A 17,012-nucleotide genomic window follows, 5' to 3' on the forward strand; every position below is an offset into this window, starting at 1 on the left:
AAGGAAGGCACCCTGAACTTGTCGCGGCCGTAAACCCCGGCTCGAATCAATAAAAGAGAAATAAAATGAAGCGACTCTAATGGGTTATGTTGATTTCATGGTGTCTCTTACATACCACCGACTTTATCCGTATACGATTGCCCGACCCTTGCCATATGGGAGCATAGAAGACACTGTACCATGACAATCCAATGCAAAGCTACCGTATTCGGGATCCTTATGAAAAATAAAATTCAGTGACGTACCAGAAGATCCACGTAGTCAATTACCAGAGTTCAGGTACCACCGTCACTACGTAGTATCAGCTATCTACTAGGTCGTTATCAGTCTCGATAGTCACGCTCTCGTCCACAGCAAAAGCAATAGTAACCAGGAAGAGTCTTCAGGTATTTTCTCCCGTGCGAGATCAGCTTAAACGTGCAGTCGCAAAGGAGAAAGGGCCCCAGGCCACCTCGGTCGAGATCAGACCGGGCACAGCCAAGTCGCGCATAACTCTTAGGATCTAGTGGTTTCTGCCTTTGAAAGTTTATGCCGATTCAGGAATGAGTTGATTCATGAAGACGGGAGAGACCTCCTTGGGATCCGCGGTCCATTCTCCAAGGCCGTGGCGGGTGGTCCGCGAGTTGATTTCTTGTTTCCCGCTGGAGCCGATCAACGCTCGGGGAACGTCGTTGGCCGAGGAGACCAGGGTGGAGAGAGAGAGAGAGAGAGAGAGGTTAGCATTCCCCTCGCCGTCGACCACGTGTGTATATTACACACATCCGTACATAGTATACCTACCCACGTATATAGATTATACACATTGGCTATCTATATAGAGATTGTCGATTTAAATGTTTACTAATAACCAGACTTGTCCCGCAACCACCCAGAAGCGGTCGCTTTGCATTTTTATAAGTACACATCCTCGGAGCGCTTCCAGGAACAGACGTTTCATATTCATCCAGCAGCCGGGGAGCTGCACGTACCGCCCTGGTATTGTCCTTGGTCCAGGTCCACTTCTAGGTGTACGATCAGTCCTTCTGTCAATGGGTACTCGACCAGACCTAGTAATTCGCCATGTGCACCAGCAGTCTCGACCGGCCTGTACCTGGGGTACAGCTGCGCCGTGCTGAGAAATCCGGCGGTTCGAGAAATCCCCTAGGGATTTTGTAGGACTGGAACGACTAGTGAGAATCTAGTGAGAATCTAGTGAGAACCGAGCTCTCCGCAGGCATTTACTCACCCCGTCAAGTAACAGGATCAATATGGTAAGCAGTCCCGGGAAGAAGTAAGCGTCACTGTACCGCTGCTAGCTGCTGCTCGAACAAGCTGCAAGAAGCTTCGGGTGCGCCTTTAATTACCCGTGGTAACGAGTAGCTAACATCCCCGGCAATAAGAAGCTGGACGCTTCGGGTGTTAAGGGTCGTGGGGGTACATGAAGCTGACTACTAAACTGATGTTGCTCGTTTATCTCGTAATGATTCGTTTATTGCGGAAAAAAAAGACACAGGCCGTCGGGCACCGAGTGCCAATGTGGCATCGGTGAAATCGTACGTGAAACTTTGGACATACCAGTGACTAAAAGAAATGGCGAGGATTCGTTTTCAATTCTCGACGCGACGTGATATGTGCTGGATCGGCCGTTGCGTCACGGCCACTCTTTTTTCTCCTCTCTTATACATTCTCTCTTTTTCCTTACATCTTCCTCCGCCTTCCTTCGCTTTCTCTGCTTGCTCTTTTTTTTATTTCTTAACGTACTAAAGCTTCGGCGCTACGTACGCGCACGACTTCCGGTTTTAACCAAAATTTAGGAATTATGCGACACGGTCGGACGCAACGGGAAGTACGATGTTTGAACCACGGCGGATTGCGAGATTTTCAAAATCGATCTTCGTTATTCTCGGATAAAATTTATGATCCTCGTGAGATCCGTTCTTGGAACAGAGAGGTGAAAGGTGGGCTTGTACTTTTTTTTTTTTAATGAAAATCTCTATGCTGTCAAAAATAAAGAGTTAGACTAAACCTCTTTCAATCGATGTTTACGACACGCGATTTTTGGTTTAGAAAAAAAAGAAAAAAAATTATACGGGGATGATCCATCTCGCAATCTCCTGGCACTTACTAACTCATACCTCGTGATGAGCGACTGAGTCGACGTAATCAGTTATATTATAAACATTGCAATAACAATAATAATCATTAGTATGAATTATGATTCAGATATAATAATAATATTGTGGCTACTCTACGTACAATACATATACACTGCCGGCGGCAGGCACGGCCGGTAATCGCTACTATTTACAAACGCATAAATAATTAATAATTATATGTATAATATTTATATAATATTAATTTCAAGTCGACACTAGGTTGTTATCATAATAACAATAGCTATAAGATAGTCAGGTATATAGGCTACGGATTTTCACATCTCGCCGTTACTGTATCTCGGATCAGGATGAGGTGGGGGGGATGGATGAGGGTTTTTCCACGAGGATCCAGGAATAGCAGTAGGGACGAGGAAGGGGTGCAAGGGAGCGGGAAGGTATAAGGACAGGTGAAGCAATCATGAAATTCAGATTCGTTCACGCTCTCATTCTCTGTACACTAATTACAAAGTTGTAGTCTCTTATTGTCAGCCACACGCCTCGTGCCCGGATGATCCTCGAGGATACCAAGGCCGAAATCACACTCGTCCCGGAGACTTGAGCTCCGAGGGCGGCAGGTTATTGCCGCCAGGATGGGGCGACTGTTCCGATCCCCCGGAGGACGCCGTCGAGGAGGAGCTCGGCGAGACGCCCGAGTTGGCGGTCGTGAGCAGAACGGGTCCGCCGATGCTGCCGCCGTTGATGGAGAAGGGCTTGGCCGTGCCCGAGGACGAGGACGAGGAGGAAGTCAGTATATTGGGTGCACTGGATGGTGGCATCACGCCACCGAGTCCGCCGAGGGTCCTGGAATAGGTCTCCAGGAGGGACATGTCACCGGAGCCAAGATGCGACGCGCCATAGAAATTCCTGTAGAAGTCCGGATGAGGTCTGACGAACTGGGAGCCGGGGTGCATGGCAGGATGAAGCGGATGATGAGGCGGAAGTCGACTGGCCAGGGGGCTCACGAGCTTCCCAGGTGCCCCGCCGCCTCCTCCGCCAGCCCCGTACGGCGAGGGCAGACCAGTCATCGTGGGATTAGGACTATGATGGTCGCCATCCTTGCTGGCCATGTCCGCCAGGGACCAGATCCTCGGCTTGGTCGTGCTACCCGTGGATGATGCACTGGTGCTGGGTGGCAAGTGATGGCTACTTGGCGAGGTACTCTGGGGCGGTGGATGATGTAGAAGTCTGGCATGAGAGGGTGCCAGATAGGCTGGGTGCTGCAGCTGAAGGGGATGCCTTGGCTCCCGCTGATCGTACAGACACTCCGGGCTGTCTGGACCACTGTCCGCCCTTGACTCGCTCCATTCGCTCTCGGTTCTACCCTGAAGACCTGCCGGTACGCCCCCGCTGCCGTGGAGAAGGTCCAGTCTGTGTGCAGGTCGCTCTCCGTCCTCGCTGGATCCCGTACCCGAGTCCTTTGAGTCTGCGGAACGAACCACCCTCTCAGATCTGTCGCCTTCTCTCGCGCGTTTTTACTTTCCAAATCTTCGCAAGGGGGGGACACCTAAGGGGTGCTTTTTTTCTGACAGGATATCGGAGTATATAAACAAAGGGTCCACGACGTGGGAATGGCTTTGAAAAATTAATCGACCTACCCTTGGGAACATATTGCTCCTGGACAGTCTACTGAATATATTGGAAAGAAAGAAAAAAAAGAAAAAAAAGGGTCCGATCACTTATTCCTTTAAGTTCGCCAAGAAGCCCGAAAATCCAACCGGAACGTCCCAATAAATTATCCCGGAAGATGCTGCCAATTATTCCTCACCTAGTCGATCCTTCTCGTCCACGCTCTTCCTGCCGCTGTCGTCGTCCTCGTTGTTATTGTCTTCGTCCTCGACTCTGTTCCTCGGCTCCCACGTCATCTTATTCTCCTTCTTCAACCTCCGGCGGGCGTTCGCGAACCACGTGGAGACCTGGGTCAGGGTCATCTTGGTGATGATGGCCAGCATGATCTTCTCGCCCTTGGTGGGATAGGGATTCTTCTTGTGCTCGTTCAGCCACGCTTTGAGGGTGCTCGTCGTTTCCCTCGTGGCGTTCTTCCTCCTGGCGCCGTTCAGGTCCATGCCGTATCTGAAACAACGTAAAAAAAATAAAAACTTAGAAAAGGAATTGCCTAAAAAAAAATCGAGACATCTGATCTCATCCCCAATAGCCATCGAAGAGGACATCGCGGGACTCGCGCGAAACGATTCAACGATCGGAACGGCGAACGAGGATTCGACGTCTGCGAGGACTCATGTAAGAAAAGTTATCCAATCGGCAGGACTCGTTACGCCTCGTCGTAAAAGTCCGAGTCCTGCCGAGCGAACGGTAAGCGGTGGGTACCACTTCCATCCGAGAGCAGATCTCTATCTAACTGTTTAAGCTCTTTCGTTTCACGTTCAAGTCGGAAGTCCCCCAAACTCGAGCGACTCCCGTTGCTCCCGGACCAACCCTCCAGGACCCCATTACTAAAAGACTAACCCTTATCAAAGATTAAACTTCGGTATAACTGCTGAATCGACGGGATCGAAATTAAATTTTCCTCGGGGCGGATACCCGGTGGGGTCTTAAGACGGTATTTCTCCTTTTTCTTTTAACTCATCACACAGATACGGTACCCAAGATAAAGCCATAGTCTGAATTCGAGAGGTACGCGACAAGACCGAGTTACCCAGAAAAAAAAGAAAAGTGACAAAAAATTAAAGCAATGAAAAATTCCAAAAAAAATTACCACAAAAGTAAATTTTGTCACTCCAAAATTATTTGACCCGTGTGATATCCTACTCGTGGTATCGGACGAAACTCGCGATTAATTCAGCGGCTGTGACAAGGACGTACAGCCAGAGGAGAATTTATATTCCATAAATTGCCAGCATCATTGCCAAGGATCCCTAGAGATTTTCCAAGGGTGAAAAGAGGGGAGGAAAAGAGCTCCGGTATCAATCCGCGAACAACGAGACAGTCGTCCCGGCAGCGGGAGCGTCGTCACGGTGCGACGCCATTATTGAGTTTTATTTCGTCCCCATAGGTGTGAGGGACGATAGGAGGGTGTTGCCCTGTCCTGCTACCCGGTACGTATTGCTGTGCTGTGAGAGAGAGAGAGAGAGGGAGGGGGGGTAGGCAGGAGAGAAGGGTAGCAAAACGGGAGATGGGAAATTAATAAAACTGTCACTTATCTACCCCATCCCGCGGCAGCACGGGTTGATGCCTCGGGCATGGCCCGATGCTACATCCAACCCCCCATATCAGCGGCCACTGCATACGGGATCGCAGCGGCTGAAACGATGCGCTAAACATTTCAATTTGGCATCAGCCGCCTCTGCACAGCCCTATATATCTATATCTGTCCCTATACGTCCTACGCTACACTCGAGCCACAGAGTGCTATTGCGTCCTGTCCCATCCCATCCATCGGACGCACGACGAGCGAGAAGAGGATCCGGAGCACAAAAGGTGCACCCGGTAGATCCATGTGCGGAGAGTCCAGAGAGGCAAAGTGAGTGGGGATAGGGGTGTAAGGGGGGGACAGAGTGAAAAAGGTGGGAGAGAAAGTAAAAAAAAAAGAAGAAGACAAGAGGAAGCGAAATTCAAGGGAGAAAGAGGACGGGGAGGGGGGGGGGAGGGCGGCTTAACCCTCAACCCCCTGCTCTGTTTGCGAGGAGCAAATGGCGTTCTGCAGTTATTTTAAAATTCAAGCATGGCAGGGGAACGGATTAAAAAATCAGAGTGGAAGCTTGTTTCTCATGATAACAGCCAGCCGCCCGAGAGAACGCGAACTGCTGCTCCTGCTCCTCCTCTCTCTCTCTCTCTCTCTCTCTCTCTCTCTCTCTCTGTCTGGCTACCGGGTACCCCCGTACGTTTCGCGCTCTCGGTCCTACCGATCTGTCTCGTCCCCTGCGAGACCCAAACGCCATAGCCGGGAACGGCGCTAGGCGTTGCTCCAGCTGTATTCCTATACTACCGCCACTGTCTGTACTACCGACGTTGACGGCGTAACCCGTCGCCGCTTTAAACACCGCCGGCAGCCTCAGCCGCGTGCAATGGAATATCGCGGCGACCCTTTCCTCTCATGCGCAAACTGATCGCATCAACTGCTTGTTTCCATGGCGATTGCTAATCGGGCCGCGCTTCAGGCTCCCAAAACCCACCAACGCGCCCTCGTCAATCCTGCACCGTGCCAAACTCCAACAAACTCCATTCGCTGCTGCAACGTCCCGTCTCTCCAACCCCCACCCAGGTCTTCCGTGTCTGGTCCACTCTTCCATTTATATCCTATCTCGTCGGAACCCTCTCTCACGTATTCCGGGACGTTTGCGATATTTTACTATTTTTTGTAGAGGGTTGGGGGGGGGGGATGAAAATTTTAATAAATTCCACCTCAAAATATAAGCTGCGTTCTCCAAGATGGACGTGCACGATCGTCGTAAAATAATTTTTCAAACTGGCTCATCTTTTTTTTCTTCCTTAATACCGGTCGTCGACCGCGAATCGACGACCCGAAGGGGGATGCTCGTTTCCATGCAAAGGAAGACGTACGCGTGCACTTCCCTCTAGTCGACTCGACTGAATTATCTCGACGATATAACCGGTCGAGCGTAATGCGTCCATCATGGTGCAACATGGGGGCAGCTCATGGGCAGCTCACGGGCAGGTGTGTTGGCCCGGGACTCCGCCCCTTGTCACCAGTTACGGCCAGGGGTGATATCTGACTTCCAACCCTCATTTATACGTAGGGAAACAGCGCGTTACGTTTTATCAGCACGAAGGGTAGCCATTCGGTACAGGTTGGCGCCATCTTCTACCTTTCATGGACGCGCCCGCTCTCACACGCGATCCGTCTCCCTATACCCATACGCAACCGTGAACGCAGCAGCCTATCCGTGGCGTTTGAATAGCCGAGGCCACGCACGAGCGTAATCGGCCGTGAAGCCACGCCAATGCACGGCCGACTGCCTCTCCTTGTCCTTTTGCCATTTTTCGACCCCGGCCTGCCCCGTGCTACGGTTTTCCGGGAAGACTCTACGAGTTATCGAAATTACGTCATACGTCTTGAAAAGAAATAATAATAAAATTCAGAGTACCCTCAGGCTGACACATGCCGAGCGTCACTCGTCATCGTAAATTATAGGCAATAAGATAAACCATCGACGGAGAAGCGTGAACGCCTTGCGTAAATATTCAGGGTAGACTGGATACGCTCTCCTCTGTATAGGTTATGAGTCCAAAGGCTGCGCCCGTAGGAAGCACAGAGGGTCCTTTCATCCCCAACGACATACGAAGTATCCAAATACGTAATTTGGGGTCGTAAAGAGAAATAAGACTCGATGAAATCTGTGGACGAGTCAAGAGGTCAAAGTTGAGAATTTCAAATGGGTCACATTGAATTTTTTTTTTTTTTTTTCCGTTCTGTCCTAAGTTAACGTCGACAATCCCGGAGTACATTTTTCCCAGGATACTCAGGACTGTGCCAAGGGGTAGAAGGCCCCGGGGGGAAGGTCCCCTGAGCGATGGGACCGATGCAGAATATTTGTGGCTAATGACGAAAGTCGGTCTGGCGTCTACGACGTCGGTGTCGTCATGGCCGACGTCTCCCGCGGATGATGTACGGCCGTTTAATGACCCGGTTACAGCAGGGGATGCTTTTTGTCCGGAGGCTGTACCCGCAAGGGTTAGGAACGGGGGCCGATAATGCACCAGGCTTGACAGTCAGTCAGAGTCAGTGACACGATTTGGGGAGGGCGGGGCTGACACGTAACATCGAGACGCACTAACTCTGCAGATGACGGCAGTCAAGGCAAATGATCCTTAAGTCGAATATTTAAAACACCCGGTATACGAAGAAACACGTATCCGCGAGAGTTCCATTCGTTGGATCGCTCCCAGTCCTCAACGTCCGATTACGAGTCGAAATTATTCCGCAAACTGTAATTACCACGCGCGATACGAAAAACGCTTAAAAAAATGTTGTAGGTAATTTTTGAAAAAAAAAATCAAAATTCCTCGTTTAACGAAAATTTACATATATTTCGTAAAATCGAATTACGTTGTATCATTACGTATCGTCAGGCACGAGACTCCATGCAAAGCAAGCGGCACACGGGTGCTTAATTCGATACGAAGTAAATTTTGTCAAGCAGCGCTGACCCTTGTCCAAATTGCATAATTAAATACGACAAATTAAACGTTGCAACGGAGTCGACGGTGACAATGAAAAAATTGTCTCCGACCGTCGCTGAATCGATTGCCTCGTTAACCATACGCGAGCTGGTTAATCGTCAAGTCCCGGCCGTCTCCCGAAAAATGTCCTTCGGATTCTCTGGCTTCGATAAACCTCTCGAATCACCAGAGCTTCGATTCCTTCCATACGTAATCCGCATACCGAACGCACCGTGTCATTTACAGGCATACTTACGTATAAATAAGTATCGGCAGAGGCAGCTACTCGCGCCGCCCAAAGACATACACGAGGCGCTCGTGTAAGCGACTATGGTTACTCCTTTCTTATTGTCTACCCTATATGTCCCCGGAAGCAGGGCCAATCCGCCGGAAAGACGAGACCGTTAACCCGCACGATCCCGACCTCGCGTCCGCGCATGCCGACGTTGCATTATTGGCTCTTTATATGCTTATGCTAAGTGCCCGACACGCTCGCGCATAATGCCTGCAGATCGGTCGCGCATGCGATCGGAATTTACGTAACGACGTGTCTTCAATACAGCGAATTGAGAAAAAAGAAATGTATCCTAAAAGTCACACGAGACGGCGTAGTAAGGACGACAGGGGAAGTCGAGGTCCTCGAGCGCACCGAATTCGGACACCCGTACGATTCCGCATTGCCGAACCAGGTCGAAGTGCTATTCTCATTCCGTGCATAGCCGGCCGGCAGGTGCACTCGACTACGTCCGATTCCTTTCCGGTCGTCGCTCCTTGAGCAGTTCCGGCGTCCCGATGCCCGAGGCTCCCGCCGGCGGTAGGTCCCTCGGCCAGAGGAGCCAGCGACTAGACCGAATGGATGCTAAGCAAGCTGTAGTACTCGGTCGCTTCCTTGAATACGAATCGCCGAGAGACCGGAAGTGCGTCACGTCCCAGTCGATTCCACGAGGTGTCCGTCGGTTCTTACCAGGGCTGGCGTTACCATAGCGGGTCGTCCTAACTACGACACGGCGATACGTGACCGGTCGCCAGTCGCTTTGTTGCGAACGCGCACGAGGCTGCTGTAAAGTAAATACCGGAGGATCCTTAACGAAGCGGGCGATAGTTATTAATTATCCTCGATATTATCGGCCGCGATACACAAATAAATACAGATACACATTTTTCTCAACGTTTACTCCACCTAATCTCTGGCTCATTCATCATCGGGACCGCCGAACGTTTCTCCGCGCGTCCGTAACAGCCGACCGCGCGCTGTACAGCGCGGAACGTTGGAAACCCGATAGCCGGGAGGGACGAGAGAGAATGATTGGAGGAACGAAAAAAATTGAATGAAAATAAATATTCAAGCAGAGAGACAGTCTTGGGTCAACTGTCCGCTAATTTATTGGAATGTTTATGTGTCGTTCGTCGCTTTATCGCTTTACACGCGTATCTCGTAAAAATTTATAAGACGAGCTACGATTGCTCAATCGAACTTCCACGTCGAGTCTCGCCGTAGTCGAGATTCCGAACGACGATTCAATTCACGGAGACGCGGCACCCGCGAGATCACGGAGACGCCTATGATTAACGAGGAGTTAATTATTTTCTCGGCCGATAAAGAAAATCGAGAAAGGCCCTATACTACGTTATAATAACTTTTTTCTTCTCTTCGCCCGTGACGCCCTGCACGGTCTGTACATAATAAACATTACAAATCTTCTATCGCACAATCACGTACCCAGAAGTCTAGATTTCGCTCGTGAGCGATAACGATTCTTCGAGTTTGGACCTCGCGGCTATCCTGACCGTTAATAAGTATCGATGTCTCGTGGATGAATTTTATCCTTGATTCACCGGCGGGTTACGCGGATCTCCTGACGACTTTATCCTTTTTAATGGGACGACCAGGCGACAGCGGATGATCCGAATCTTCGTCGGGGTGGACGGGCGTGTGGCAGGTGCCTTCTCCTTATGCTGGTTTTACATTAGGTTCTTGGCTCTGCGGGTTGGATGTATGTATATATGCATCGACCAGTCATCCTTGTGCTTCTCAATCGGAAAGAGAGCTACTAGCCGATGCTATTCGACTTGAACTCTGACCCCGGGAACTTTGTATCGGTACGATCTGATACGACTGGAGTCTTTATGGTTTCCTTTGGCTGGTAGACGAGGCTACGGGGACATTACCGGCTGAACCGAAATCCAAAGAGGGGACGCCCGGGGAACAGTCAACCTGGGGAATTGCCAGTGGGGTCCCCTTGAGGAGGATCCGCATAAAAATTACGAGCCTGACATTCTTCGTTCTGACGGCACCCGCGGGTTTTACTATTCGCACGTATTTGTGTTTTTTTTTTTTTTTAATTTTTTTATCCGCCCCTACTCTCTTCCCTCACTTTTTCTTTCTTTCTTTCTATTCTTCACTCACCCGTTGAAGGGATAACTTGCGAAGGCTGCGTCGTAGGGGTGGTAGACTGACGGGTACGGCCATGCTGCTGCTGCACCCGCACCGAGGTTTTCCTTCAGATCGAGTCCTGCGGCCTGAAAAAGAGTGAAACGATGTTAATCGGAGAAATCACTTTCTTTTATGTACAAATTAGCGTTAGTATTGCTGTCTTTTCATTTTTTCAAAAAATTTCGATTTTTCAAAAAAATAATAATTCTATGATAATAATCATTAGAACGGATGCGTGTGACAATATTTTTCTTCTGTAACCTATGAACCCACGACTTCGCTCGACGACTCGAAGCCTTCTTGATACGCTGACTAATCGAATTGTGCCCTGACGTTACTTTTTGAAATACGGGAAAATCGTGAGTTTCCCGAAAAAAAAAATTAATCACGATTTCACGTTAAATCGAAAAAAAAAAAGGATTCGTGGAAGTCTCCCGATAACGATGAACACGATTGCAGCGTAACTACACCATTACGAGTGTGTTTTGATATCGGATAATATGGCTTTTATGAATTTATGTCGCACGGTTATTCTCCGGTTCGCGTTGTGTGGTCCGATAACCTTTAGGTGCAATGACAGTCCTTGCATTATTAACGTCCGTACTTAACCAATGATATCTCGATCGGCTATAAAACTGATCACCAAACCGAAGCAGGCCTATCGGGCTCCCGACTGAGCTTGGCCATTCCTATATAGGAATATCAGCAACACCCGGTTGCTGACTCGATACCAAGAAGCAGCAATACATCAGCACGGTACCAGAGTCGACGCTACATTCTCGGAGGTCCAAGAGCGAGCGATGAAATTCTCAAAGCTAATTCGTCTTATTTCCACGTAAGGAACTGGTACGCATGAGAATGCAGAGGAGCCTACGGAAGCCCCTTTCGCTCAAGCTGGCTGAACTCGATTTCATCGAGCGAGTCTTATCGCGAGGCTTCCGTGCGCGGGCGGCAAGTAAGTAGAGTTGGGTCCAAGAAGAGGAAGCAGGAGACGGGACCAGGTACAGGTGGACCAAGATAACTCAAAATGATTGGGAATCATCTTACAAGTGGAGATGAACTTACCGTCGGCGTATAGAAGGGTGCCTGCTCGGCCCCCAGGGCCGGGAAGTAGGCAGCCATCCCCTCGGATGCTGCGGCCGCTGCAGCCGCGGCGTAGGGTGCACTGTACATGGAGAGTGCAGCAGTCGGAAGACCTCCGAGTCGTTGGTACCCACCGAGAAGTTCGTACTGACAGGAGCAGACGGTCTGCCCGGTGAGAGGATCGGTGAAGATGGGTCTGCCGGTGTCGCAGCATCTTCCACCAGGAGGTCCGCCGGCGGACGGGGGTGGATGGGGCTGGGATGGACTGACCGAGGTGGTCGGGCTCCCAGGTGGTCGCACTACGGCACTGGTCACGGCCATCCTGACGCTCTGCAACGGGGTGCCCAGGGGAGTGGTACCAGCTGCGCTCCCCAAAGACGAGACGCTTCCGGCACTGAGGATGGGCGCGGAAGCCGGCGATGGCGAGGTCGACGCTAGCGATGAGCTTGCTGTCACAGGACACTGTAATCCAAAAATGAAAGGGTACGATGTACTTTAGAGAACTAGAGAGAGAGAGAGAGAGACTGATGGTACAAGCTTAACCAAGAGTAACAGGATGGACGATGCTGGGGACCCGGAGGTGGCTGAAGATTTCCAAACGTCGGCTTCGAAACCTGAAGGCAGCTGCTTGTGGAAAAACTACCCCACGGGTCACAACTGTCACGGAGATCTAGCTTGGCTCTTCTACCCTCCCCCCGCCGCACCCTTCTTCCTTTTTCGAAAAGGTAAACCCAAAGCCACGGTCAGATATAATACCTGGGCTCATTAATTCCATATCAAACACTACGGCTAAATAGATTAGCAGCTTGAGTGCCTTTTGCTTTGGGCCTAAACAAACCCTCTGTGCTCCACGCGAAACGCCCTCCTATCCATCCATTGTAACCCCCAAACATATTGTCATCCCCTAGTTATTGTGTGCGAGGACCGTGTGTTTCGCATTATAGTTCCGTCGCGTTAATGCGTGTCGCCGATACGAATTCGAGGGCCAACTGTCGCAATACGTGCGAACGGGGCCGGTTCGCACGAACGAGGAGTCATCGAGCGAGAAGAAATAAGGGAAAAGGAAGAAAAAAGGGAAAGACAAGCTTCCACACTTCTCGGAGATGAATCTCGGAAAGACTTTTCCAAGGATCCTAACGGGTATCGCCCGGGCGCCACAGGTAGGAGGATCCTGGGCGTCTAAGGTTAAACGACGAAGCGTGTTGCGAATGACCCTTAGGCCATAATTCAAGGGCCGCGAGTGGCTCCCAGAAGGAGGCTGCACGTACGGTAGGTACAGTCGGCGATCCGGGAGCCGAGCAGGAGGAGATAGGAGGAGGAAGGAAAAGGAGAGTAAGGAAGACAAGTGAGAGAAGCCGCACGTAACAGAAGACACACGTTACTCGGTACAAGCGCCGTACCAGGCCTGAAGTCGCCCGAAGCGACTGGCAAGTACCGCGTGCCAGATGAGAGTAGGTATAGGCCAAGTAACGAAAGCAATAATTATTCTAATGAGAGAGGCCGATATATATCGGCGCATTAGCTCGTTCGTTTGCTTGTTTGTTTGTCGAGCTGCTAATTGCTGCCGGAGGAGAGCGCCCGTAAGGTCCACCGGGTAGAGAGACGAGAATGTCATCCGGGAGCAGCTGCTCTCGACGTTTCGAGGAAGAAGCGGAAAGAAGAAGCGAGGAGGCTCTTCGCGACGTTCGCGTCATTCGAAAATGTTAGGCGCGTCGCGCGGAGTGGATGATTTTTCAGCAGGGCTTTTTTTTCTCGAAAAAAAAAAAAAAAAAAAAAAAAAAACGCGGGGGGGTTAAAAAAAATAGTCATACCCACGTATGCACGAGCACGACGGGTTACCCGCCATTCCCATGTATCTTGGACCGAACCAGCCACGTCGGAGTTTAACATGGCTATTTCCGTGATACCCAGGGAGGATCTTCTTGCCTTACGAAGAAAACACCCGGTACGCTCTGAATTCTTAGCACGGGGAAAAAGATCGGGGCGCGCTCGCACGCACGGACGCATGCACGCACGCAGACTGGAAATGCAGCCTCAGCATCTCGCGCGTCTTGCTCGACGTGGAAACACGCGTTAACCAACAAGAATCCGTCGGCTAAGAGGAACACGTTAGGGATCCTGATGCGTGTCGAGAGACGAACGTGCGAGAGCGACGTGCGTGCGAGGAGGAGCACCCGGTAGTTGGGATTTTCGAGTTTTTTTTACAAAATGACCATAAACCAGTAAGACATGGATATAGGGGGAAACCGTTGTAAGGAAAGAGGGAGACAGCACAGTGTGAGAGGAGATCTGGGTATAGGACGATCGGCCAAGCGAGTCTTCCCATCGGGCGTTTATCGGCAGATAAGGAATCGCGAGGACAGCCTCGGATCGGCATGCCGATCGAAAAGAAACGTGCCTCCAGTTCAAAAGAAATATACAGGAAGGCGAGGGGAGTGAAAAATTGAAGAAAAAGAAAAATAGCCTTATCCGCACTCGGGGCCATATCTTATCCGTGAAACAATTGCACCTCCTTGCTGTCTGTAAGTGCCGGGACGTGTTTCGCTGGATTCCCATGATTTTTCTAACCTCCGTTTGCACCGTGCGATCTGCCTGCACAAGTTGCCCGCTGGCCGATCTCTAGCCTGGCTACGTCGCTTTGCGGGGAACCCGTCAACTCCAGTTGCCGGCGAAAGGGGCTTTTGGGTTATGTATAAAAAATATATATCAATCATCCCAGTCGCAATAGGGGACAAATACTCTTCTTACGAATCCCTTTATTGCTCCGTGCAAACTGCCCGATATTCGCTCGCGACTCGTCGCGAAAATCGTAGCCTGGTACGGCACGGACTTACAATTCCATATGGAACCGCCGCTCGCCCTGTGGACACAGATGCAACCGTGTTTGCCTTCGAAGCATTTGTCACGCGTGTCCTGCAACTAAAAGGCAAAAGGGACCGGCGGTCCCTCTTTATGTGCCGATGATGCCCTCTTTGCAACGAGGCCCAGCCGAGTCAATATTTACTTCAGACCAGATTGATGGACCTCCCTGTGTACTTAGGTCCGCCACTACTCACTTATATTCCCACCCTGTAACGTCCTACCGTTACCTTTTACCAAATTCCCAAAGAGTCTCGTCCACACGCGCGATTAACTTTCCCAAGACAGATAAGACTCGAAGTCACTCCTTTTTTTTCTTTTTTTTTTCACGTACTGTAAAATCTCACCCGATCAACGGCAGGGTCCCTTGAACGAGTCCCTGGCAAGTCTACAGGGTAAACGACCTTAGGCGAACCAGGAAATCGTACGAATTCCCGAGCACCGAGACAGCCCAGCAGCGCGAGGAAATTCGACACTGCATTTCGCGCGGATGACGGTCAGCGAGCGAGAAAATAATGAACCGTGCACAAGACAATGGACCACCAACTGTAAACAAGATTTCCACGGAGTGCAGGATGAAATCTCAGCATCCCTGGAAACGAGGACCGAGACCACGTGGATTGTCAGAAACAAAGATATTCAATAAATCCGTCCCAAGAAAATCCGATCCTTCGAAAATTCAAAGAATCGCCCGACGTTCTCGCGCGACGGTACGAGAAAATCCTGTGAGAATTTTCATTGACCAGGGTGGCACTACGGTTCGCCGAGGGTGTCCAAGTGAAACCGGAGTGCCGGAAGTCCCGTCGACACAACTGTCAACAAGCAACATTGTTCCGCTGGAGTGCTCGTACATGCGTGGCCAGCGGTTGCGTGTGCGTGCTCCGTTCATGCGCTGCCAGTGGGCCCACGTATGCACGCCACGTACGGCGTGGAGGTGGCTGAGGAACAAGAGGGAGCGAGAGAGACACGTCTACGGGCGCGCGCGCCCGAGAGAGAGAGAGAGAGAGAGAGAGGACTCGAACGAGGGCGGATCTGAGTCAGCGTGCGAGAGCTGCCAGGATCGAGTCGCGTCGAGTCAGCAGGAGACGAAAGAGCACTAACTGCTGCCACTACGAGATTATATACCTATAGCGTGGCCGGGCAGTGCTAACTTGCAATAATATGCCATTCATAATTTTTAAACGTCCCGTCAATGAGGTCCCACCGCGATAGCCTGTTTAATGGCGAAACGTACGTACGCATCGACACTGACTCGATTATGTGTCTTTTTTACACTTTTTTTTTTTTTATTTATTACAACCTACCGACCAAGTGGGGGACCCGTTCGCGAGCACGTACCCGGCAGGCCGAGGCGTTTGCCCGGTAATTAAGCAAGGCTCGATAAATTATCGACTGGTCCCACATACTCTCGTATACTCGTTTTCGCGCCGTTCGACTAATCGCCAAATTCTACATGGTCTTACCGTACACTGTCCTTAAAGTAACTGGGACATATTTACTTCTTTTTCCTTATCCGTCTTGTACCTCGTTATGTCCTAGCACGCACGTGCACCGTGCAGATAGACTAGTTCGCACTAGCGAAAGTAGTATCGGCGAATGTAATATATATATATATATATATATATATATATATATATAGATATATATGCAGATAGGATGCGAGCATTAATTAAGCTAATTAGCAGACATGTCGGAATATGAGATACTCATCGGACGAAGGATACAAAATTCTATATGCCACTTCCTGAGAGTCTATTTCCAGGAAGGACGCGTGTACCTGCACGAGATACGGTGATAAGAATTACGTGATAATAATATATCGTACTGATCGTGTGTCTGGTTAATCGCGAGAAATCAAAAGTTTCGCTCTAATCGATATTTAACTTTCTTTTCTTCCGATAATTATATATATATATATATATATATATATACGCTGTATAAATAGGAAAATTATAAACCGTAAAAAAAAGAGCACTCGTTCGAAATCCATGTATATGTAATCGATAGTTCGATATTTTCTCTTATCAATCGAATAACGCTGTTGCGTAATAACGATAAGGTAAATGCACCCGTCCACGACGTATTACATGTATCTAATAATAGTCCTATGGATATCTAGCATTGCATTACCTTAATGCATACATTACCCTAATGCACGCGAATCAGCATACGGATTAACTTGCAGCGAGCATTAAACACTACTGGGGGACTAATCAATGACTTTTTCTCGAGACTGTACCAGAAAATTATTAGCATTTACCGCACAGTCCAATTTTGCCGTTGTCGAAAAGGGCACTTTGCGAATCGCCCTGTTTTCGAGTCTCCGCAATTACGGGTTTTCCGAAAATGCATTCGTCGAGTCA

The 17,012-nt window shown here is 49.9% G+C and overlaps 1 protein-coding gene across 2 annotated transcripts in view; it reads right to left on the reverse strand.

The window, feature by feature from the left end:
- Positions 1 to 1,445: 1,445 nt before the first annotated feature.
- Positions 1,446 to 17,012, reverse strand: part of LOC107271003 (iroquois-class homeodomain protein IRX-3) — a 22,437-nt gene continuing 6,870 nt past the window's right edge. For both annotated transcript variants that reach the window (XM_025088256.1, XM_015746542.2), the window contains exons 2-5: positions 11,773 to 12,252; positions 10,681 to 10,793; positions 3,901 to 4,205; positions 1,446 to 3,558 (exon numbers count right to left, since the gene is read on the reverse strand). In XM_025088256.1, the coding sequence (XP_024944024.1) occupies positions 2,672 to 3,558; positions 3,901 to 4,205; positions 10,681 to 10,793; positions 11,773 to 12,252 (1,785 nt within the window). In that variant the 3' untranslated portion in view covers positions 1,446 to 2,671. The remainder of the gene's footprint in view (positions 3,559 to 3,900; positions 4,206 to 10,680; positions 10,794 to 11,772; positions 12,253 to 17,012) is intronic.

Source organism: Cephus cinctus, unplaced genomic scaffold, assembly GCF_000341935.2.
Source record: "Cephus cinctus unplaced genomic scaffold, Ccin1 Ccin1_scaffold0862, whole genome shotgun sequence".
NCBI classification, from domain to species: Eukaryota; Metazoa; Arthropoda; class Insecta; order Hymenoptera; family Cephidae; genus Cephus; species Cephus cinctus.